Here is a 23,431-nt window from a genome sequence, read left to right as displayed (position 1 = left end):
GCCAATGGGAAGGCGAGCCGGCCAGGACCCCGCCCCCTAGCGCGAGCCGAGGCGAGGTGAGTTGAGGGGGGTTGTGCCGCGCGCGCTGGGGCTGAGGGGCGGGAAGGGCCCCCCCCGGGGGCTCCTCGTGGGGCCTGGCCCCTGGTGGGGAGGGCGGGAGAGAGCAGCTCGTAAGGCGCGTGCACACCCCGCTCCCCCCCATCTCTGCTCGGTGGGGAGCCCGGTGCAGGGGCTGGGACTAGCCCTGGCAGCAGGTGCAGGGTCCTGGACTGTCTCCACCCTCCGCGGAAAAGCCCTTCGGCCCCTGCCTTGCTAGTGCCTGGTGTGGCTCCCGCCCTCGCTGACCCCGTCCAGGCGCCTCTCATCGGATCGCTTTTCTCGTTGACTTTAGGAGATGGACGATTAACCTCGTCGGGAAGGGGAGTGAGACAGGAGGTGCATCATGAGGTTCACGCGGCTGGTGTCCCGCCAGCTCCCTGGAGGATTGTTCTCCCTGAAATGCTGCTATCCCGTGGTGTGGCCCACTCCAATGTTGTGGGCAGCTCCAAAGAGCTTTTCAGGGTGTCCCAAAAATATATCGGGTCTGCTCAGATTCCTGGGCCAGAGACTGCCGTGCATGAGGCTGAGGCCTTTCAGCTCATCACAGGGTCTCTGTAAGTTACACCACCGGGGCTTGAAACAGATTGACCCTGCCAGCTCTCCTGAAGCTATCAGGAAACATGAAGAAGAATCAGAAGACGGTGATGCAGATGTAGGCTTCGGAACCCTATCTAATAAATTTTCTTCTAGAAAATATTTTCACAAAACAACGTCAGAGTTGCAGAACTTAAGATTTCAAGAAGAGGAGGAAAAAGAGCCAGAATGGAAACCTAGACGTGGTCCTAAGAACACACCATACTGGTACTTTCTGCAATGCAAGGCACTGATAAAGGAAGACAAGGTTGGTTTCTCAGGTCTTGTAATCACTAGAGTAGTTAATAGCATTCGATAATTGAGGGGCAGTATGATCTATTAGATTGGTTGTGGGACTGGGAGACAAAAATTCAGAAGTAGAGTTAAAGCCCAGGACAGTTTGGCTACCTCCTTATATGCCTCAGTTTCCCCAGGGATATCTATCTATCTACCCAATTCCACAGGAGTGTTGGAGAGAATTAATTCTTTAAAGAGTGCAATGTGCTATATGAATGCTAAATGGTCGTTAGTGGTTTTATGCTCCAAGTTCAGATGATACTAAGAAAGAGAGGCTATACAATGGTATTGCACAACTGCAGAAAGAAAGATAATAATTCCCTTTATATGTAGTGTTGCTTTAGGAGGGTACTGATTCACTTAACAGTGTTGCTGGAAAAAAATCATAAAACTAGATTTCAGCAGAAGATGCAGAAATACTTACAATAACACTAGACCACTTTTCAATCCATTTATTAGAGCGTGGTTCCCATTTCATGGCTGGTGAAACGCTAATAACAGTGTTGAGCAATGAACACTAGTCTGTATTAGAGTATCTTAATAAACAGCACAAAAATGACTACTAGTGTCTTATCAGGTCTTGTGGCCTCAGAAGAACACAGGAAATATAGCATTTTCATACTTCTTGAACCAAGTCACCAGTAAAGATCAAAAGCACATTCCAGCTATAGTCTCTTTTTGTCCAGATGCCAAGTTTAAAAGTTCTTCTTTTGTTGGACTTGTTGCCCCTGATCTGAAGCAGTGACTTTGACATCTCGGTAAAGGAAACATGGTAGTTGTTCCTGGACAGTGAGTAGGAAGAGGAAGAAGTTCATGCAGGGACCACCACAAACATACATAGATGCTGTAATAGTGACATTAAAAGACCTGAAGAAGAGCTCTGTATACGCATGAAAGCTTGTCTCTTTCACCAGCATAAGTTGTTCCACTGAAAGATATTACCTCACCTACCTTCTCTCTAGGCTGACCAGACAGCAAGTGTGAAAAATCGGGATGGGGGTGAGGAGTAATAGGAGCCTATATAAGAAAAAGCCCCAAATATCGGGACTGTCCCTATAAAATCAGGACATCTAGTCACCCTACTTGTCTCTGTAAAAAGCATCAGTCCATCGTGATAACATCTGGAAAAATACACTACTACTTAAAATGCAAAATATGCTAATAACAAAAAGTGCAACAGTACAGTTCTGGTGCATGCCCTTTCTGTGTTCTTGTTGCTTCCATCAACTCTGGTGCAGCATAAATCTACCTTTTGATAAGGAAAACACCCTGAGCTCAGGTACTAATTCTCTGTTCAGTGGCTCGCTACCTCACCTTTTGCAGTTCTTCATGCCAAGCCCTGCAGCTCTCTGTCCCATCTCCACTGTGCAAAAAAAAAGTCAATTTGCTAACCTGGCATCAAGTCCTTTTTTGCAGGTGAGAAATGAGGCAAACAGATTCCAATCCATGTCATGGAGTGAATGTTCATTCACTTCCTGGTCTTTCTCCAGGCTAACATGGACTGCGAGTATTTTAAAGCCATAGTTGGATTGAATGCTTTTGGGGGCAGGGAACTGTCTCTTTTTTTCTGTGTTTGTACAGCATCTAGCACAATGAAGGCCTGGTCTATGACTGGGGCTCCAAGGCGCTATGGTAATATGAATAATAAATGACAATTGCGCTTAACCTCTGAGTGGGAAGGAGAGGGCCTCTCACTAGTCACCCTTTTGGGCAGAGGAATTATGATTGCATTTCTTTGGCTTCATAAGGAATGGAGGGGTAGTGGTTTCCATCCCAAGGTGAAATATAAACATGCACCTCTTGTCTCATCATAGTGTGTCTCCATATTTGTCTATGTATCTGCTTTATTAAATGTTAGCTAAGGAACTGCTTTTCTTACCTTCGCATCTTTGTCTCTCCTGTCTGTAGCTGGCAGAGGCTCTGAAGCTGTTTGAGGTGCAGATGCTGAAGGAAGAGCGTCTGCAGCCAGAGGAAAGCAACTACACTGTTCTGATTGGTGGCTGTGGCAGGGTCGGCTATGTGAAGAAGGCATTCAGACTTTACAATGATGTAAATATTATAGCTGTTTCCCGAAGAAAGGGGCCAGGGTCACTGGCAGGTAGTACAATGGGGGTCTTTCATGAGTTAAAGTATAGCCATTCGCGTTCTGTACCATAGAAAGAGCTCATTCTGGAGACGCTTCCTCCAAAATGCCATTCCATGAGTGTTTTCACTTTGCTTGGGGACTCAGAAGACTGGAGCTCAAGAATTTACTGTAGCCTTGAATCTTACATGTTGTATCTAATCTATTTTAGGTTTTCCTAATGTGCCTATCGCCAGGGTATCTGTACAAGTTGGAACTATTTTTTTTATCTTAATTCTGGGCTCTTTATTTAATATAATTATTTCCTTAAATTTTTTCCCCCTGAGAGTAGATGAAAAAGCGGGGTTTAATCCCCACAGATGCTACATACACAGCCCTCTTCAATGCCTGTGCTGAGTCGCCATGGAAAGATTTGGGCCTGCAGAGTGCACTCAAACTACGGCAAGAACTAAAGAGCAAAAATCTGGAGCTGAATCTGATAACATATCACGCTCTGCTGAAAGTATGTGCCATCTGCTCAGATCTCAGGACGTGCTTTGACGTACTGAAGGTAAAGAGGAGTATTTTCTTGTACTATACATATCTCCATCTCTAATCAAAGCTCTTTAGGGAAGCATGTGGCTTTTCTTGCAGACAGGTTGTAATTATGCATTGTTATATTAGCCTTTAAGCTTGGGTGAATAGATTTAAAAAAAAAAATTCAAAGGATCACTCTTTTGTGCTTGCATTGAGTTGTGCAATCAGACTGGGTAGTTCGATATCTTAAGTATTCAGTTTAAACAGACAAAAACAGGATTTTGCAGGCTCAGACTTAGAGGTTTTGAAATTCTGCTCTCGAGTATTAACTGTTGTGTAAAGGTCAGGTTTATGGTCCCTTTTTCACAAACGTGTATTCATCTAAAGCGGTTGCTTTTGCCCCTACTGCAGCTCCTCCTTGAAAGGCTGACAGTGGAGCAGCTGAGCAGTTCCTTCCCATATCCCACCCAGTTTTCCTACACTATTCCCTATAGTACCTTCAGCTGGGACAGGCTGAGATTGGAGTAGCTGTCAGATGTTGTTTTTCTCTTTTCTGCAGCCATCATTCTGCTTAAAGTACTTGGAGTCCTTAGACCTCCCATGCAGTTTGCTGCAGATGTGTCTCCAAAAAGTGATTCCATTGAGCAGCAAGATAGGCAGTACTTTCAATTAAGCAATCAGCTGCAGAATAAACTCCCTTGGTGTAACTGTAAGCTTCCTTTTCCTTCTCTAGGAAATTGTGCATAAAGGCCATGCTGTCACCACAGAGACCTTCAGCTTCCTTCTCATGGGCTGCATAAAGGACAAGGAGACTGGCCTCAGATATGCCTTGCAGGTCTAACTCTATCCTGTCTTTCGCCATTGAAGTGTTCCTTCATTTAACTGTTGTATCTCTAATTTGGGATTGGAACCTGCGGGAGGGGCCTTTGGAGCTGATGGAGGTGGAAGGTGCTTAAACTGCAAGCTCCTCAGTCAGGCTTCTTATCTGATGCCCATAAAGTGCCATGTGCACTACGGGATTGTACTAATAATAGTTTGGATGGGTGTCCGGTCTGTGGTGTGGAGGTCTTTTCTGTTGAAGAAGTGTATTCATTCCAGTTTGTGCAGCTAGAAACCCTGATGGTGGGTACCTAAAATGTTACAATAATTGGGTCTAAATATGACAGATTACTTCTAACTAAAAATATCCCACTTCTTTAATGCTGTACACAGTTCACATACATTAACTCTATCTATGCTTCTCTCCTTTTTTCCCTTTCAAAACAGGTTTGGCGACAAATGACTAAATTGGGAATTAAACCTGATGGTTACATTTACAATTTGATGCTCCATGCTGCAAGGGATTGTGGAATAGGTGACCCAGTTGTGGCTTCTGACTTGTTGCTAAGAAGCATAGATGAAAACCCTACTCAAGTAAAGCTCATATCGGGTAGGCGGGGTCAAAAGGTGAAAGGTCAGAAAAGGAAGGGAGCTGATGGTGGAATTTCTACTCAGTTGGATGTGGAAACCATGGAAAAACAAATATTTCAAGAAAATTCCAGAAAAGCTGAGGAACACTTAATCAACCATGAAGACGAAGATGTGAGTGAGGTTCAGGCTGAGCCAGGAACTGGATTGGCTGGTCTCACTAATAAGACAGTAGAGTGCAGTAAGATTGGAGACTTCAGAAGAAACCAGGCTATTTCAGATCCACCTCAAACAAACCGAGGTCAATTTTTTGAGACTGCTTGCAACCTGCCCAATTTGTTGGACTTGAAAATCTCCAATAAGAACTTGGTTTCCTTAGGGACAGTAGCAACGCCCTCCGATAGACTGGCTTTGATGGGGAACATGGAGGGGTTTTTGAATAAAATGAAAGAGGACAATGTGGCACCCAATATTAAGACTTTCACACTGTTGGCTGAGCTGATTGAACCTCTTAGCCAGTCAGAATCCTCTTTATTGACAGTCCTGGATGAACATAAAGTGAAAGTAGATGTGACCTTTTTTAATACTTTGTTGAGAAAGAAGAGTAAACTGGGAGACCTAGAAGGTGCAAAGGTGAGAATAAGAGCCCCTAAATGATGACTATACTGCAAACTTTTATCTTCATACTGGTGTCATGTTAGCTGCCTTTTAACCTCTGATGAGATCAACTCTCCACTCATAGCAGAAGGCACAGAATCCTGTATTCTCTCCCGCTCCCATAAGGGACCCTTAAAGTACTTATTGGAGCCCTGAGGATTCTGTTGCATTCTCAGATAGCAGCCTTCTGTCTAAAGAGAACTAGATGGAACTTATTTTGGAAACCGTCAGTGCTGCACCTTAAATCATCTAGAATGGTCTGAGTACAAAAGTATTATGTTTTGCAGGGCATGCTGACAGCTCTAGTGCAGAGGGGAATATCACCCAACATACAGACGTTTTGTAACTTGGCAATAGCCTGCCGCAGAGAGAAAGATGGACTGCAGTTACTTTTGGACATGAAGGTACAAAAACTACAGCTCTGGCTACTGGAAAGTATTACTACTTTGTTATTGGGACAGGAGTAACTATGGGATTCCTGCAGCCAGTGATCCTATACCTTTCTCTACATGAGCTTTCACGGAGGCTAAAGTAATAGAACTCCCGCTAGTCAGATCTTCTGCAACTCCTCCTTTTGTGGTACAGTAGCCTAGCTTAATGCATGGGTCATGGGAAGGAGGATTGGATTGTAAACTTCACTAGTACTGTACAGGTAACCAAAAGCATAACAGGAAAGGCAGCTGCACTCCCTAGGCAATGGGCCCTTCCCCCTTATCTGCAGTGGAGTTGTGACACACGTCTCCCAAAGTGCCTGTTAGCAGGCAAAAGTATTTATGCTTCAGCTCTTGCATTCTTAGCCTAAGTGTGATGTGATTTGCCAGCACTGAGGTCAAATAACAACATTGGTCACAGATCCTCCGTTAGGATGTGCTCATCTCTCTCAGGCAGAAACGTCTGCAGAGATCAGCTCTGTAGTAGATAGCAGGCACTAATCATTCTGACACTGTATTTTCAGAAGTCTGGGATTACTCCCAACACCCACATCTACAGCACCCTTATCAATGCAGCTGTGAAGCAGTTGGACTATACTTACCTCACAGAAATCCTACGAGACATGAGAAAGAACCAGGTCCCCCCAAACGAAGTTGTCATACGCCAGCTGGAGTTTGCAGCTCAGTATCCACCTCAGTTTGACAGGGTAAGTATCAGTATCATTTATTAGGACAGGACCACTATAACTGATTAAGGCTGAAGTGAACATTGTAATGTGGAAATGCACAGATGAGACTAAGCTGTTTTGGATAAGGACCGTCTGTTTATGTAATGCCTAGCAGGAGAGGGAAGTAATTTTTAAAGATCTCTACCTTTCCTCCCTGCCCCAATAAAATTATATCTTCCTCCTCTACCACCTGTTTTAGCATCAGCTGAAATGGTGACAGTTAAGAGTACAGTGCAGCTGCCAAATATTTTCTATATTGGCTTAGTAGTGGAGTATTCTGTCTTCTTCCAATTTGTAGAATCAGAGCAGCCTAGCTACTTTTCCATAGTATAACACGTACTATTGGGTTTTCACTTGCAGTATAAGTCAAAGAACACATTTCTGGAGAAGATTGATGGGTTCCGAGGCTACTATTTCCGCTGGCTAAAAGCAATGGTAGCAGAGGAGACTCCACACCCATGGGCAAAATACCAAACTAAGGATTCAGCAGCCAAGGGCAGTACCGAGGACACGCAGCCCCAGGGCACTAGGGAACAGTAACTATTGCAAGTCCGTATTCTCCATATCGAATGTGCACTATGTCAGATGCTGGAACTACCTAGACAGAGGAATTTGGAGGGTTGTTTCCTTCAGGTGCCTTATAGCTGGCAGCACTGTACTTGTATGTTCTGACTGTTTAATAAAGTACCATCTCACCAGAAAGGAGAAATGAGAACTAAAAAGGACTGGGTGGTCATCAGCTCACATAGCTTCCCTCTACTGTTAACAGATGCTTTGTTAATAAGAGGTTTGAATTGCCAGAGTTGTTAGAAACAACTACTCAGTGGTTCTCTAATTCATCTGCAGAGGTAGATAAGGCAGTTTTTTATTCCATCTGCCTGTGTGTGTCCAGGCATCACTGAAGAAAAGGGCCTTTAGACCTGAACAGCAGCTGATGTCTGCTGCTCCCTATGTGAAGAAACTAGCACCTTCTTAGGGAACTAACATCACCCCTAAAACCTGAGTAACAAAGGAAATGAAGTAAAAAGTAAGGGGATTATCTTTTTTTCAAAGGTCAAAACCCTTAGATATAAATACTTTCCTATTAATTTTCCACAGAAGCATTTTCTGCTGTTTTTAGCAGGGATACAGTGTGATCACATGTGGCAGAGGAGATGGAGTATATGATAGATGGAGAACTTAAAATGCTTAACACTAAAACAGCTGCTAAGCATTTGTAACATTGACAACCTTAGGCCAGTTTTTGGCTCAAATAGGAGACAATACACATTTGACCCTAAGTTACTTTCCTTACTGTTTACTTAATTTCATGGATAATCATGCCCTTTGGCACTCAGTGTGTACCTCTATGCTGTCTCACTAAACTTACAATGCCATTCCTGTTAAGCAGTTTATTGAAAGCTGCCTTCCCCTCCACCTAGAGAAGTGTTCAGGGCTTGAAAGTTGGCAGTCTGGGACTTGCTAGATTTAGTAACAGACAAGAATTCCAAAGCCCAGAAACTTACTCCTAACAGAAAGCTGTAACCCAGGGAGAATGAGGAAGCTCGACTTTCCAGTGGTACAACACACAGCCAGGCCAGCTAGCCTCACTAACACTGAAATTTGAAGTAATAGAAAACTTGTACAGTACTTTCTGTATACCTGCCTCACTATCTTGCTTTAGGGAGTCACTTTGTAATTAGGACACTACTATTAAAGACAAAGGGATAGCTATACAAAGTCAGCTTCCTGGATATGGCATAGACTTGTCACTTGTTAAGGATTACACCCCATTCATAGATGCCTCTATTACTGACAATACAGCTCTGCTGCCAAGAGCCATATGCCATTGTGTGTGTAAATGTGTAATCAATCTTTGAACTGCCTTGTCACAAGATTCTGCCACTCCACTGTGGGGGGAGGTAAGATTTTATTTTAAAATAAAATGGTTATACAAGACTAGTCAAAATCATTCACTACTGCATTTTATGATCCAGGTGGGCATATTGCTGTTCAGACTGTTAAAGGAAGCTTCACTCACTGCAGGGTTTATACAAGACAATTATAGCAGGAATAGTCCATGATGTGGAATCAGCACTTTTCAGAACCCCAAAAGTGTCCAGTTTTTAAAGATTTCACCCAGAGCAGCCTCTGCATCCACAGTGAGTGCACTCAATGATTCTCCCCTATAAAGCAAACAACAAGCATTAGTCACCACATTCCAGATAAGTTACTTTATATCGAGAACAAGTATTCTTAATAAAAAAAACTAGTGCACTATGCTACATCTCAAACAGGGGAAGCCCTCTGAAGCTCCCATAACTCTGAGTTTCCTGCTACTCTACATACAGTCTTCCACCACCACTTTATGCAACATTATGCAGAGACTATGCAAGCCCCACCTTCCCTCAGGGGATGAAGCAAGAATCAGGCATTACTATAAAAACAAATGGAAGTGAATATTCAACCAAGAAAGATTATAGAATCCTACAGAACTAGATTTGGCCAAGAAGTGCATCAGTGGGACTCTGCTGTCTAGAACTATGAATATCCCTTGAATGTTAATTGGTTCCATGACTAGAACATCTAGGACTATCAGTTTTCCTTCCTACGATTACAAATTTTCATCTAAAGCAGTGGGAACTTCTGCACTATAGCTATGTTACAAGCTCGAGTTACCTAGACAGTTGTATTTCCTTTTGGATATTTAAGATTCCTTTCACTGTACTTTGCCACAGTCAAATCCCTCTCAAAAATAGCTCAGTCTGACTTGCAGGAGACAAGAACCGTTCTTTGTTTTGTGTTTGTGCAGTGCCTAGCACAATCTGGCCCTGGCCTATGACTAGGGCTCTTAGATGCCACAGTAATATACGTAATTAGGCTCAAGACACTATGTATAGGAAGTCAGTGCTCTGGTCTCAAGTGTTGTTCTAGCACCCTAAACACTGCACCAGAATTTTAGTTGGTTACATGTGAAGGTAACTAGGGCAAGTCTAGATTAGCTCCTTAATGTCATTTTTATGGGCAAATGCTTCAGGAAACAGGAAAAACAGAGGATAGCCACTTAACAGCAGAATCCAGGGCTAAGAAACTAGAAATTGATACTATTGTCAAAGGTAGTAGAGGAAATATAATTACGGTAAGTCTTAACTGCTGGCTCAAAATCCAAGCAAGGAAAATAGCATCACAGCAAACAAAAAATTCATACCACTTCCAACTTGCTTTTTGGGACCCTGCAAATGCAGTTAGTTCCGAAGTTGGTATCCCGAGTCTGGATACAGCGCAGGCAGCAGAGGTTCTCATAACCCTGTTTCTTCCACTTTGCAATCAGGTTTTTGTCAGCGTATCCTTCTCTGATACAATACTCATACAGTTCTGCACGAGAGAGGTGACTGGTGAGCACCACAGAATTCTCATTGGAGGCAGATAAATGAACAGTTTATTTAAAAAGTTTTAGTCTTTACACTGAATCTAGTTCTCATTGCTAGTTACACTTGCTAGCAAATACAGACAGAGGGAAAGTCACTTTTTTTTTTAAAAAGAACAATTATATAATCCTTTCCCATCAACAATCTAATTCTGGTTTACACTCACTGGCTAATGATTCAGACACTCCATATGGAAGCTGTGATCTGTTCACCACAAGAGCAAATATTTAAGCTTTTTACCTCTGCTAATAGCTTTTCTCTTATAGAAGAGATCAAAGATGTAGCGCGTTTTCTGGTGATGAATTCTGAAGATGGGCCAGAGGGATTCCACCTTCCTCTTCCCTTCATGAGGCTCAGTCTCCGCTGAGGAAAGAGGGCACAGAAATCAGATTTCACTGTCAGTGGCCTACAAGTTATTACAGCACTATATATTCTAGAAAAGCACAATTGTTCTGAGGAAAAAAAGTGTAGTTTTAAAGGGGTGTGGGGAGATAGTCAAAAACAAAATTCGCTGGAGTAAAAATACACACAGGAAGTATTGAACTCTCATTAACTCCCTTTGGAAAGGAAGTCAGAGCACTAAAGGGATGATGGTAAGGAAAATGCAAGTATAATGATTGGATAGGACAGGCACACCCATGAAACCAAGAGTGACAGCACAGACTAGAACTAAACACTGCTGGCCTTTGCAATGCAAGCTTCCCCCTGTACATAGTTATATCAGTGTGCTTCAATCCTGGCCTACAGTAGTCCTTAGAGCTTGGGTGGAGTGTCAGAGTCTGCACCCTCACTTGAAACTGGGGGGTTTCAAAGTGAGGACCCGCATGTCTTCCCCCACCCCAAAATCCTAGGGTAGGTCCCCTTTGCTGCCACCACCGCGGTCAATACGTGGGCCGGGACACCCCTGTTTCCCCCCGTCTCCCTTCAAAGACACTCCCTGGGAACACAGATCATTCACAGAGGAGGAACCTTTCCCCTCTCTTCCCTCTCTCCAGCCTGCTCCGGAGAGAGAGATACCTTGATTCAAACTCCTTGAATCTCCCACACACAGGGAAGCAGCCCACTTCCCCCCTCCCTCTCTGCTAGCCACTCTGTGAATCACTGAGAGAAAGCGTCTTAGCCCCTTCCGCTATCCACAGTGGAAGGAATTTAATCAAATCTTTATAGAAAGAATTTATTAAAAGAAAACAAGAAAATACAGAATCTCTATGAGTCCAAGCTGGACACTCATAGGGTATAACCTTGCTAAGTTCTGGAGAGAATCCCCTTCTCCTTCTCAGTACAACCAGTACAAGCAGAATTAAGAATAATCAATAACAAACACACAGAATTGCAAGCATAGGATTATTAGGTGAGGACACCAAGTATCTTTCTAATACTCACTATCTTGACTAGAAGAAATTAGTTCAGAAAGGTAGAACCTTGTAGACTTGATTACAACATCTGGACTCTTGTAACTCCAGACGGCTAAGAACAATACACACACACACAGAGGGAAAAAATTCCCTCCCAGGAATTTCAAATTCTCTTCCCTGATTGGTCCTCAGGTCAGGTGCCTACCAGGTACTATTTTTAACCCTTTACTAACTATTCATGACAGAGTACTATGGACCCAGAACAATATTCATTTCATTTGCAAATTAAGCCATAGATCCTGAGATGATCCACATAATTTATTCTGCCATGTCCCAACCCCATGGGCCTTATGTTAGAATTAGGAATTTGTTCTTCTAGGGGGTAACTTTCAATGCAGGAAATTAACACACTAAGTTATCACCATCAAAATATTTCATCTTCATTATTAGCCCCTAATGAAAAGAGATTTAAAAAACCATACTTGCTGTCCTTTTATAAAATGTGTATCCTGAAGCTCTTAAGGATTGTACAATCACAGGATCACATGCTAACCAGCATCTGGCTTCATGACTTACCTTCTCTCATTTTCTGATCCAGCTCATCCAATGTTGGTTCGATCAGTTCCCAGCCATCCGGAGGAGCTTTCCTGCTTCTCTTTACTTTGGGCATCTTCTCAAAAAAAGGCTGTTGTAGGAATAAATGAAGGTCAAGTTTCAATAGTACTTATGTTTCCAGATATCATAAGGTCATCGTGCACCCCAACCCCAAAAAAGCATAAGGAAGCCCTTAAGACTTTTCAGCATTATTTTGACTCCCTTGCAGTCATTACCCCTTTTTCAATGATAAAGATAGAGGTGAGGTTTTTTTTTTAATTTAGAGGTAAATGTAACTAAGGAACAAACAAATGACATGGTCTTACTCTTTAAAAAAAAAAACAACTAATAATAATTGCTTAATATGTTCCCAGTGTATAGGAGGGAGGGAACCTTTCCTAATTCCCCTTTGAATTCATATTCCTTCACTTTTGAGGGCCAGCCAGGGCAGGTTTCCCAGTTAATAGTACTTTACCCTTCTCTAATGCCTTCAATCCAAAGACCTATCTATTATGCTTCACAAATTACTGAGAGATACATAGGCACCATAACTGCCATTGTAAAGACGGGGAAGCCAAACATCACTCGGCAAGTCAGTGACAAAGCTGGGAATCCCAGAGTCTTAGCTCCCCTCACGTTTGCTTTTAACCACAGACTATGGCCGTAACCATTATACACAGATATTGTGACATCACCCTGCCAAGTGAAGGAAAACCGGAGTTTAAACAGGCTGAGCTGGGCTGAAAGCTGGTAATATTGACCCGTAGTTGCTGCGTGTCGCTAGGGGACTATCTCTGTACGAGACCCAGACCAGACGCCCCAAGGGATGGTCGAAGCGGGCTGGCTGGAATAAGGAGCAGGCGCAGGTCTCTCGTTGCCAGGCTCTCAGGGAGAACACACCACCTCTCACCATAGCCTGCCTGGGGCCTCGTACCCCCCGCCCAGCGGCGCGTCGGGCAGGGCAGTGCGACCCACAGCCGCCCTGAAAGAAGGGAGCTCACCTGCCAAGCCGGGGATGAAAAGCGACGATCGCTAGTTACAGCTTCCGCCTTTTCAAATCCGTCGCTCCCCTATGGCGTCACAAGCAGGTGGGGTCCTTCCGCTGCCTAGTCGCTTTAATGACTCCAAACTCACTCGCCGTTTTCTGGGTAGGGAGCGCGAGTTTTCTTCGTCACAGCAATCCTCGCGTGCATTTGGTGTCCATTGTAATGCCTGTAAGGAATTTCCCTCTCTCCCCCCGCCCCGGATGGCGGGTGCGGAAGGAAGGAGCAGGGAGAGGCCTCCCCACTGGTGCCGTGGGTGAGGCGCAATGGGAAGGTGGCGGCTCGGTTTGTACTCAGGCAGTGCTGCCATTAGCTCTTGTGCTGGGGGCCTCGTGCTCCAGGGCCAGGCTTGGTGACTGGGCTGAGGAGGGAGCCGCGCGCTGGAGCTGCGGTTTGCGGCTTCCGCTTCCGGGTCAAGGGCTGGAGGCTGGGGGACTCGCTGTAGCTGCTGCCGGAGCCGCCATCGCCGCTATGCCTAAAGGAGGTGAGGGGAGGGAGGGGAAACAGGCCCCAGGAACGGCGGGGCTAAGGGGGGGGGGCAAGCCCTAAATCCCCGGGGGAGGGGTATAAGCCCCCCCCGGAGCGGTGGGGTTTAGGGGGGAGTAAACCCTAGGTTCCTGGGGGGAGGGGTATAAGCCCCCCACGAGTGGTGGGTTAAGGGTGGGCCCGAGCCCTAGGTCCCGGGGTGGAGGGGTATAAACCCGCCAGGAGCAGTGGGGTTTGTGGAGACAAGCCCTAGGTTCCTGGGGGAGGGTTGGGGGGCAAGCCCTAGGTTCCTGGGGGAGGGATATAAGCTCCCCCGGAGCGGTGGGTTAAGGGCGGGCCCAATCTCTAGGTCCCGGGGGGAGGGGTATAAGCCCCTCAGGAGCAGTGGGGTTTGTGCAGACAAGCCTTAGGGCTCTGGGGAAGGGGTTTAAGCCCCACAGCAGGGATAGGATCAAAGAGGGGGCAAGTCCTAAGTCCCTGGGGGTGGGGTATATGCCTCCAGGAGCGATTGAGTTGAGAGGAAGATGCAAGCCCCTGGGAATGGAGTGATGGGTTATGGAGAGGTGCAAGCCCCAATGGACTGATGGAAGGTTATGGGGAGTACAAGCTTGAAGCCCCTGTGGGTGATGGGAGAAGCATGAGGGGGCATAAGCCCCTGGGAACTAAGGGGTGTGTGCAAGTTGTTGGGGTACTGTGTGCAGGGGAAAAGTGGTGGGACTGGTGGCCCTTAGCAGATCTAGTGCAGGGTGTGATGGGTTTTGTTCTGCACTGGGGAGGAGACTGGCATCTGTTGAGCATGGAGTGTATGATTGGTGCTGTAAGAATACATGAGGCACTGAGCTCACAAGCTAAATCAGGCACAGAATGCAGTTCATATGCACCCAATGTACTGACTGCTGGGGCCTGACTGACTGTTGTCAGACTGTTAGAGAATTCTTTAGGCATCAAATACATTTCCCCCCTCCCCCCAGTCTTTAATATCATAAGATTTGTTTCCCAGTTTTTTTATACAGGTTCTTTGATATCTTGATCTAGGCCAGACATCCTTCATACCAGTTTGTACTATATAAAACTATTGCTAGATAAGGAAAAGGCTCCAGACTTATTTGTATGGATGCTCATAATTATTTTTGTAATGAAGGCTCAATAAATTCATTTTTTTCTGTTCCAAATTCATCACGCAATTCTAAACATGCCCCTCTCAAGTTTGTCTGGGCTCTGCAGGGTGAAACCCTGGCCCCAATGAAATCAATGGGTGTTTTGCCATTGACTTCAGGGGTGCTAGAGTTTTGCCTGCAGTGTTTGGTAGCAGGTGTGGATTTAATCCCGTCAATAATTTAAAAAAAACAAAAACCCCAGCTGTGTATGTTACAAATACATCTTGCTCCAAAAGGATCCACTCAGTGAATGCTCTTCTCTTTTCTGTAATGTGTGTGTGTAATTTTTTATAATCTATGTTCTGTAAAGAAATAGCACTATTGAAGAAGTAGTTCATAATGTGTTGGGGGAGAGACCCTTTCTGTTGCACTAATATGAGCTTGTCTGCTAATACAGAACAAGTAGTTTCTGAAGTACTTCTTGATCTCTGTTTAGAGGCTGTCAAAACCTGTTTTCCCAAGTGTTTTTTAAACTCATAGCTCCATAAAATTCTTCTAAGCTTAAATTCACATTAATAGTAATACTCTTATAAACTGAAATAAATATGTATTTAAAAACATGCCTATCTTAGGCTCTGTGTGCCTTTACCATAATTTAAAAATACAATCACCTGTGGGTTTCAAAGTGCTTTGCAAAGGAGGATAAGACTCATTATCCCTATTTTACAGATGGGGAAACTGAGGCACAGAGGTGAAGTGACTTGCCCAACGTAATGCAGCAGGTCAGTGGCAGAGCTAGGAATAGAACTCAGGTTGCATGACTCACAGTTGAAAGCCCCTTACAGTCCTGCCTCCTTACCATGAGCAAAGGCATTCCCTATGCCCTCCTTGATTAAATATCTGCATACTAATGTGACTCAAGTCTCATCTCATTCTAGTTGATGAGATGATAGTAAAAGTATTGAGCGGTACAGTACTTAATTCTTTGGTACAGGCTTGAATGTAGAATGGGTAAAGCTTAGAACTAATAAACTTTGCTCTTCATATCTATTGCTTTTCACAACACCTAATGTGAAGACCAAAGAGTTACAGGCTAGTTTTATTTTTTGAAAAAGTACATTGAAATCTGCTGTTATAAGCTGACCTTACACATAAAGAAAACAAATACCTGAAAATGCATCTGCCGGACAACAAAGAGCCTAGTTACCCTGGTAGTATTGTAGCAGATCCTTGTTTTAGATCATGTAGCCCTTCATGGTGTAGAATAATGGATAAAGTTTACATCATAGTAGTTACTTTGTACCTGTATCAGTTATTCCACACTTTTTTTTTTAAATAAGTAACCAATTTTGAATTGTAATTCTACTCTGGCATCCCTATAAGCTGTGAGGGGAAAAAAAGGTGGTTTAAAGGGGTCGATAAGTCCTTTAATGTACAGCGCCATCTATCAATGGCAGCGGACACTGTAGTTGAAATCACAACTGAAAATCCATCACATGCTCTTTTAAGGTGAAGTGAAGGCAGCAGGCACATGTAAGTTCTTTGAGTGAATATCACCTTTCAAGGCCACTAGTGTACAGAACCTCACCTCTCATGTAAGAAAACATAGAAATACAGAGGTGAAGGGGCCATGAGGCTTCCTAAGATTTGTGGGGATGTGGCTCATTGAGCTCCCTAAGATTGGCTGGGAATTCTCCCTTCAAGCCTCCTGCTTTTTTCATTTCCCCCCTTCAGATCTTCTAAGAACTGCATGTTCAAAGCTCCCTTCCTAGAGACATTAGAAAATCCGCAGTATTAAACAGTGTGAGGAAAGAGGCCGAGGGGGGCGGAGGGGAGGTAGGTTGGAGCTACTGAGCTATTGAGAGCCCTCCTCATGAACAATTGTGCCCCCCGGTTTTGGTAGGTTCCTCAAGACGACTCCACCCACACTCACAGTAAGTGGCTCAGCTCTGATCAAGAAAACGGGTTGCCTGCCTCTGCTGGACTAACATACTAACGCTGGTTGACAAACTTACAGCCCAAAAAGGGACAATTTTTTCATGAACATTTTCCAGTTATTCAACCTGATTAACAAATTAGGTTAGATGGGCACTACTGAATCTATGCAGGGGGGCTGAGTGCTCTCCCCTCATACAGATCTCAGGAAGAGAGTGCCCTTGATCTCTCGCCCCCGACCCCTTCCCCCCAAGGCTACCTACTGACCTCAGGGAATAAAGGGGGGGGGGGCGGGGGAAGAGGTCAGAGGGATGTCCCATGGCTCCTGCCAATGGCCCTCCTGAGATCTGCAGGAGGAGAGAACCCCCTTGTGAACTGTTTGGCAAAAAAATAATTGCAAAGTACTTTTAGTGATCAGATTGTACTTTGAGCTCTGTGTCTGCAGGGAAAAGGGTAGAGACTATTTAAAAATGAAAGCTCAGGTCTCCAGCAGTCCTTGGATGTCTTGTGCCAAGACCACTGGAGCTGCCATTCTTCAGGAAACATTAATAGTTTCAGTGATTTCAGATCACTCATTTAAAGTTTGGCGATAGGTACCGGATCTCATCCAGGGAAACTGATTTCATCTCTCATTTTTCTGGGGGGGTGTGTAAGGGCGGTGGGCAGTCAGGAAAAAATCAGGGTTATAGTAGAAACTCACTTACAATTGCTAGTGTTTCTGTGGCAGCATAGCTAGAACGCAGCTCCCTGCTGTGTAGTAAATGCAGAGTAAGGAGCGGTTGTGGGATTTATATTTGGTTGCCAACTCAGGAAGTGAATCAGAGGCAACTGTGGATGTGGATGGAAGGGGAAGGATGGTGTCATTCCACTATCTGAGCCCTTGGAAGCGTAATTCTCATCCTTCTATGGCCTGACAGAACCATGCTGCAATGCCTGGTGTCTATAGTAGCTGAGATGAGAACAGTAGTACCTACCTTGAGGAGTGGTGAGAACGTCCCTAGTGAACTACAGGAAAAATTGAAATTGATCAGAGCTTTTATTTGCTAACATGATGTAGAGACTCTTATGGAGATGATGGGCTATGTTCTTTTCTGGTGATGCCAGGTATAAACTGGGCCCTCTCAAATACAGACCATTGATTAGATGGTCCAACTGGCGCAGGCTTCCCTAGAATCTGGAGGGATTAAGCTAAGTGCTCGGTGGTCTGAAAGTTTTTCTCTGAACACTTCTGTGGTTCAATAACAGTTCTCTGTGTATTTATTTAAGGGCTCAAAGTGCTTGACTAAAGTCAGTGAATTATTGGGCTCCTTCTGTGTTTTTAGCTTTTACTAGAAGAAGAACTGGTCTGTACTACGCACAACCACAGCCAAGAGAGAATGGGGGACAGGCTTTTGAGTGTGTGGAAACATCTCACTAAATCAGCTACTGACTTAATTTCTCATGCAGGTAGAAAAGGAGGCCACAAAGGCCGAGCAAGACAGTACACAAGCCCTGAAGAGATTGATGCACAGCTCCAAGCAGAAAAACAAAAGGCCAGGGTATGTGTTCTGTCTGGTCACGTGCTTAGCGAGATAAACTGCTGCTCTTATACTCAATTATTTTGCAGTTCATGAGCAAAGGCAGCTTAGAGTCAAGTGTTGTAAATCATTCTGTCACCTGAATTACAATATGTGGAAAAGCTTCTGTGTTGGGTTTGACAATCTGCTATTTTCCAGATTTTCTGTTGGTGACCTAGAGTTTTAGAGCTGGATCTAATTTGTAGTAATGTTTGGGCAGTTTCTATCAAAATCAATGGGGCATCGAGCACTTGAAACCCAAGTCAGAATGTGTCCCTTATTCTCTTCCTCTGTGGGAAGTAAAATGTGAAACACAGAATGTGGTGATCAAGTTACCTAGCAATGGGTATCATATTGTATATAGAAAGCAGTGGAGTCTCTTATTGAGGACCCCGTTAATGCAGGAGATGTGAATAATGGGACACATTTAGGGGACAAAATGTATCTTGCTCTTGAATGCAATAAAAATAAAATTGATTATAGGAGACATGCCAATAATACTGACATTCTCGGCCATGCAGTTGTATCCCTTGCCTATTAATGTTTTCACTGCGCTTGCTTCTTTTAAAGAGTCATTGCTAGAGGTTGCAATTTCATCAGTTTACATTTTTTCTTAATCTCCTCTAAACTCATAGGAAGAGGAGGAGCAAGAAGAAGGGGGAGAAGGGGCAATAGGAGACCCCAAAAAAGAGAAGAAATCCTTAGATTCAGACGAGAGTGATGAAGATGACGAGGACTATCAGGTACCGTAACTCCCAGTGCTTACATAGATGAACACCCCACATTCTCAAGGCACAACCAACCTGCTAATCCTTGATTTTTATTTTCCTCATGTATTTGTGGGCTCCTGAGCCCATATTTATAAGGATGGTGGGATTTTTTAAAGTTAAACTTAGTGTGTGTCTCCTCCCAGTTAATCTTCACTCCATTACTAATCTGTTCTTTGCTGCACACTGAAGTGGAAGAAACAGAGGTGATAACTTTCACTATTAACAGTGGGGTTGAAAACACATGGTAAAGTAAAATATGATGTGGCAGCAGATATATTCCCTGGTAATAAGAATTTTTTTAGTATCTGTCTAGGTTTGGTTTCAGAGGTAATGACCATATGAGTGAACTTTCTCCACCAGGACACATGTGAAGAAGACTCATTGAGCATTGACAGTTACAGAACTCATTGATAACATGTATGTCCTTTGTTTCTAAACTCCAGCAAAAGCGCAAAGGCGTGGAAGGGTTGATAGACATAGAGAATCCCAATCGAGTTGTTCAAGCAGCCAAAAAAGTAACTCAGCTGGATCTGGATGGACCCAAGGAGCTGTCGCGGAGAGAGCGGTAACAATCTCCCTTCTCTCTTATAACTTGGAGAGATGTGTGTGCTATGTTTGTTCCTAGAATAGCGTTCTGCCCCCTGCAATAGCCAAGCCATGTAGTGCCAGTAAATCTGACATGCTGGGAGGGAAGTTGATGTCTCAGTGAGGTCCTTTATTTATTTGAACCCATTGTCACAGTAGGTGTGAAGATAATTATCAGGATTCACTTTGGATCCCAATTTCATTGGGTAGGAACTTACATGGTTAAGTAGAGCCAGCCTATGTTGGTGGCTGCCATCCTTCATGTGTTAACTACTTCTACTAAACAATCTGTAGTTAGCCGTGACACTCTGAGCACCTTTCCCAGACCTGAAGAAGAGCTCGGTATAAGCTTGGAAGCTTGTCTCTTTCACCAGCAGAAGTTGGTCCAATAAAAGATATTACCTCATCCACCTTGTCATCCTAAAGTCAGGCAGCTTTGCAAAACTCATTGAGATGGGCATAAATGTTTGTTCCTCTGATAATTATTATAATAATTAATAATCATTTGTGTTAAGCACCTAGGAGCCCTAGTCATGGACCCTGGCTATCTTGTTTTCCTTTCTAAAAGCCTGATGTCAATAATCAGAAATAACTGCCCCTGTGCATTAGCATGTAGTGGCAGAAAAATACCATACCAAGGGTCACCCTGTTAGTTCCTGGTGTGGCAGGAGCCCTACTATTGATGGGAGTGCGTTTTCCAGAGTCCTGGGGTCAGAATGAAGTTACTTGCCCCAGTGGACACTTAGATTTTGTTTTCAATCTTGAACTCCGTTGCCATTTCACACATGGGTTTTTAGAGAGAAAAGTGCGAGTTTGATTCAATACCGATTCCTACAGCTGAAGGGTGGCTTGTGGGTAGGGCACTAGACTGGGAAGCAGGAGGACTGTGCTCTGTTTTGTCACTGTCTTGCTGTGGGATATTAGGCTAAGGCCTGGACTACGCTAGCGAGGGGGGTTCGAACTAAGATACGCAACTTCAGCTACACTATTCGCATAGCTGAAGTCGAAGTATCTCAGTTCGACTTACCTGGCCGTCCTCATGGCGGCGAGTCGACTGCCGCAGCTCCCCCGTCGACTCCACTTACTTCTGCCGAGGTGGAGTACGGGCGTTGATTCGCGGATCAATTTATCACGTCCCGACGAGACATGATAAATTGGTCCCCGATACATCGAACACTATCCGGTGGGTAGTATAGACATACCCTAAGTCTCTTAACTCTTTGTGCCAGAGTTTTCCCTGGCACGGTGGGAACAGAAACAATCCCTAATTCACCAAGCTACTGTGAGGCACTTGGGTGTGGGGATAACGAATGTTAGAAAGAAGCCTTTATTTAGGTAGCTTTTCAAGCCAGAAGCCGTCTTCAGCATGGCTTTTCCCAAGCCCCATGACTGCTCTGAAAAGGATTTAAACATTATTTTGATCTTCAGCCTCCTTGAATTGCTCGATCACTAACATGCTAATTAGAGATTGAAATGACTGTGTGCATTTGTGCTCCAAGATCAGAGGTCGATGCTGCTCGAGATCATGCCTTCTCTTAATCCCCTTTCTAATGCTAACGATACCTGTGTGTTAATTTGGATACCATGATGACTAGTGTATTTCACTCAAACAGAGAAGAAATAGAGAAGCAGAAAGCAAAAGAAAGATACATGAAAATGCACCTAGCTGGTAAAACAGAACAGGCAAAGGCAGATCTCGCTCGACTAGCCATCATCCGGAAACAGAGGGAAGAAGCTGCCAAAAAGAAAGAGGAGGAAAGAAAAGGTAAGGAGGCTGTTACAATTATAGTAATGGTTCCTCATTCAGTCTGCCCCTAACTGTCCTCACCGACAGACAGACCTCCAGGAACTGTGATCTCAGTATCACAAGCGAAGTAGGCGTAGTATTCCCTTTCTACCAGTGCTGTTACTGTGTGCTGTTAAACAGCTGTTCTGTTCAACCCTAGAGTCAGCTGTGTTTCATCCTCTGCTTTATGCTGCATCATAAAGTGGTAGATTAGTTAGGCAGTGAGAAGGCAAAGTAAGGAGGGAATTGCTCTCTACACCTACAACGCTTCAGATGAACAGGCAAAGGTGGTGGATTTTTGTACATGTTCACACCAGCAATTCAGTGAATTCTCTGCAAAAAGCTTGGATATTGTTCATCAGAATTACATATGGGGTGGGGCCTAAACGGCTCAGGGAATTGGTAATGGGATATAGAGCTTTGCACCTCTAGGTCACAGGCTGACCCTGAATTCAGCTGAAGTATCTTGTGAACCAAAGTGGGGATGGGGGTTTGGTCTCAGTCCGTTTCGCACTGCACAGATCTCTCCACAGCTGGTACCAATGATTGAGGCCAGGGTCCGAATGGACCGTAGAGATGACATTCTCCTTTCACTCTGGATGTGGGCCCACCAGGACTTTTAGCAGCTAAGCAGGGGGGTGGCAGAGGGACACTTGCTAAGCTGTTGTCCGTGCTATGCGTGTGGTGTGGCTAAATGGAGCTCTGTCTCTAGGGCCACCGAGACAGCACCAATTCCCCACGTGCAGCTGGAAACATTGACAAGTCTCTCTCTTTTCTTTCTCTCTCCCTCCCCGCCCCCCGACTCCAACAGCAAAAGATGACGCGTCTGTGGCAGGCAAAAGACTGCAATCACTATCCCTTAACAAATAAACACAGGACATGCAGGAGGAAGAATTCCAGGGAACTCTGCCTGGTGCCTGCCAGGAACTCTGCCATGTTGCATACCACATAGGGTGTACTGCAACATCGAAGTCAAATTCACCTCCAAGAGACACTGACAGTGTGTTCGTCTTCATCTTGGCACAGAATTCCATTTTGGGTTGGGGGGGCAGCTGCTACCTTCGGGGCAGAACCGTGCTGAACAGCACTTCTCTGTGTAACAGTTTGGAAACCTGAATGTTTTTGCGGTTTTTAGGACTAAGAACACATTAGGGGCACGGTGGGGGGGGCAAATGCTTCATATATTAGATCGCAAAACCTAGATTTTCTGCCAGCTTGGGAGTGGGGCATGGGGTCGGTAATCTTGATGAAAACCCAAAGGTTGGGGGTGTGGATCGTAAGGACCCACTTCTGCAAACAGCCCGTGAAATTGAGCTGCAGAGTGTTGTAAGAATAGTCTGGAAGCCTAACTTCATGGCTGTTTTTCTGGAGTGCTGTTCATTCCCATTTTCACCCTCCACCCACCCCCACCTTTTCCTTCCTTTTTTCTCTCCTCTGACTAAGGATAGTGTCAGTTTTTAACCACATCATCCTTTGTTTAAAGCAAAGCCTTCATTGATTGTACCAACACCCAGGTAAAAAGGAAATTTCAATAAATTAAAAACAAACCAACCCAAACTTGTATATTTGGCCGATTAAAATTTAAATTATCGTAAACGCTTTGCCCTTGTCTTTTGTGCATGTCAGAATGAAATCTCATGGGCACCGAGTGTGCCTCTGCGGGGTTTCCAGTTACAACAATTTGTGGGAGATGGCCCGTACCTGTGAGCTGTGATGGTGACTTGCTATTTCATGTCTCTGTTTTGCTCTGCTTTCCTGGCACTTTCTGCCGCTTGCACTGTCAAAATGGAGCCCATAGGACAAGTCTGACTGGAGCATCTGGACTGTACCGACAGCTACAGCCTGAAGGTAACGTGCTTTCCCTGCTTGGACCTGCTGGACATCTCATTCGAGCTGCTCTACCCACACAATTGGCTAGTGGCAGCGGATAATTGTCCTCTAACTTCTTCCAATCCATGTCCTCTTCCGTGTGGCTAGAGCTAACCCTGGACTGTTACACCTTGCAGAATTGGGTGGCATCAGAGGT

General features: G+C 44.6%; 3 protein-coding genes across 9 annotated transcripts; 2 read left to right on the top strand and 1 right to left on the bottom strand.

Annotated features, from left to right (window-relative positions):
• Window positions 1–36: 36 nt before the first annotated feature.
• PTCD1 (pentatricopeptide repeat domain 1) lies at window positions 37–8,727 on the top strand. Of its 2 annotated transcripts, XM_044978741.1 has the most exons (9): window positions 37–56; window positions 392–940; window positions 2,878–3,018; window positions 3,384–3,602; window positions 4,302–4,403; window positions 4,835–5,608; window positions 5,920–6,036; window positions 6,588–6,770; window positions 7,152–8,727. In XM_044978741.1, exons 2-9 carry the CDS (start codon window positions 443–445, stop codon window positions 7,329–7,331), a joined length of 2,214 nt encoding a protein of 737 aa, XP_044834676.1. In that variant the 5' UTR covers window positions 37–56; window positions 392–442; the 3' UTR covers window positions 7,332–8,727. The 2 variants fall into 2 exon arrangements, with proteins under 2 accessions (XP_044834676.1, XP_044834675.1); XM_044978740.1 differs by lacking the exon at window positions 37–56 and having other exon boundaries at window positions 175–940.
• BUD31 (BUD31 homolog) lies at window positions 8,682–13,304 on the bottom strand. 4 transcript variants are annotated; one of them, XM_044978750.1, is made up of 5 exons: window positions 13,149–13,304; window positions 12,130–12,238; window positions 10,439–10,561; window positions 9,979–10,145; window positions 8,682–8,956 (listed from the first exon to the last, which is right to left on the bottom strand). In XM_044978750.1, exons 2-5 carry the CDS (start codon window positions 12,221–12,223, stop codon window positions 8,906–8,908), a joined length of 435 nt encoding a protein of 144 aa, XP_044834685.1. In that variant the 5' UTR covers window positions 12,224–12,238; window positions 13,149–13,304; the 3' UTR covers window positions 8,682–8,905. The 4 variants fall into 4 exon arrangements, with proteins under 4 accessions (XP_044834685.1, XP_044834684.1, XP_044834687.1 ...); XM_044978749.1 differs by lacking the exon at window positions 13,149–13,304 and adding an exon at window positions 13,058–13,079; XM_044978752.1 differs by lacking the exon at window positions 13,149–13,304 and adding an exon at window positions 12,909–12,930.
• PDAP1 (PDGFA associated protein 1) lies at window positions 12,912–23,001 on the top strand. 3 transcript variants are annotated; one of them, XM_044978744.1, is made up of 6 exons: window positions 12,912–13,235; window positions 18,155–18,246; window positions 18,900–19,007; window positions 19,478–19,599; window positions 21,233–21,384; window positions 22,217–23,001. In XM_044978744.1, exons 1-6 carry the CDS (start codon window positions 13,220–13,222, stop codon window positions 22,273–22,275), a joined length of 549 nt encoding a protein of 182 aa, XP_044834679.1. In that variant the 5' UTR covers window positions 12,912–13,219; the 3' UTR covers window positions 22,276–23,001. The 3 variants fall into 3 exon arrangements, with proteins under 3 accessions (XP_044834679.1, XP_044834678.1, XP_044834677.1); XM_044978743.1 differs by having other exon boundaries at window positions 13,205–13,295; XM_044978742.1 differs by lacking the exon at window positions 12,912–13,235 and adding an exon at window positions 13,373–13,674.
• The last annotated feature ends 430 nt before the right edge of the window (window positions 23,002–23,431 follow it).

The sequence above is a fragment of the Mauremys mutica genome, chromosome 11 (assembly GCF_020497125.1).
Source record: "Mauremys mutica isolate MM-2020 ecotype Southern chromosome 11, ASM2049712v1, whole genome shotgun sequence".
Taxonomy (NCBI): domain Eukaryota; kingdom Metazoa; phylum Chordata; order Testudines; family Geoemydidae; genus Mauremys; species Mauremys mutica.
This window is presented reverse-complemented; position numbering and strand designations above follow the sequence as displayed.

What these genes read in the sequence shown, in the direction of transcription:
- BUD31 (XM_044978749.1), bottom strand. An exon ending in GGATCAGAAAATGAGAGAAG is followed by an intron (nt 10,562 to 12,129) that starts GTAAGTCATGAA and finishes CTCTTTCCTCAG; the next exon opens with CGGAGACTGAGCCTCATGAA. An exon ending in GAGAAAAGCTATTAGCAGAG is followed by an intron (nt 10,146 to 10,438) that starts GTAAAAAGCTTA and finishes TCTCTCGTGCAG; the next exon opens with AACTGTATGAGTATTGTATC.
- PTCD1 (XM_044978741.1), top strand. Translation starts at nt 443, where the DNA reads ATGAGGTTCACGCGGCTGGTGTCCCGCCAGCTCCCTGGAGGATTGTTC. An exon ending in GAGACCTAGAAGGTGCAAAG is followed by an intron (nt 5,609 to 5,919) that starts GTGAGAATAAGA and finishes TATGTTTTGCAG; the next exon opens with GGCATGCTGACAGCTCTAGT. An exon ending in AGTTACTTTTGGACATGAAG is followed by an intron (nt 6,037 to 6,587) that starts GTACAAAAACTA and finishes CTGTATTTTCAG; the next exon opens with AAGTCTGGGATTACTCCCAA.
- PDAP1 (XM_044978743.1), top strand. Translation starts at nt 13,220, where the DNA reads ATGGCGTCACAAGCAGGTGGGGTCCTTCCGCTGCCTAGTCGCTTTAAT. An exon ending in AAGATGACGAGGACTATCAG is followed by an intron (nt 19,008 to 19,477) that starts GTACCGTAACTC and finishes TCTAAACTCCAG; the next exon opens with CAAAAGCGCAAAGGCGTGGA. An exon ending in GAAAGAGGAGGAAAGAAAAG is followed by an intron (nt 21,385 to 22,216) that starts GTAAGGAGGCTG and finishes CGACTCCAACAG; the next exon opens with CAAAAGATGACGCGTCTGTG.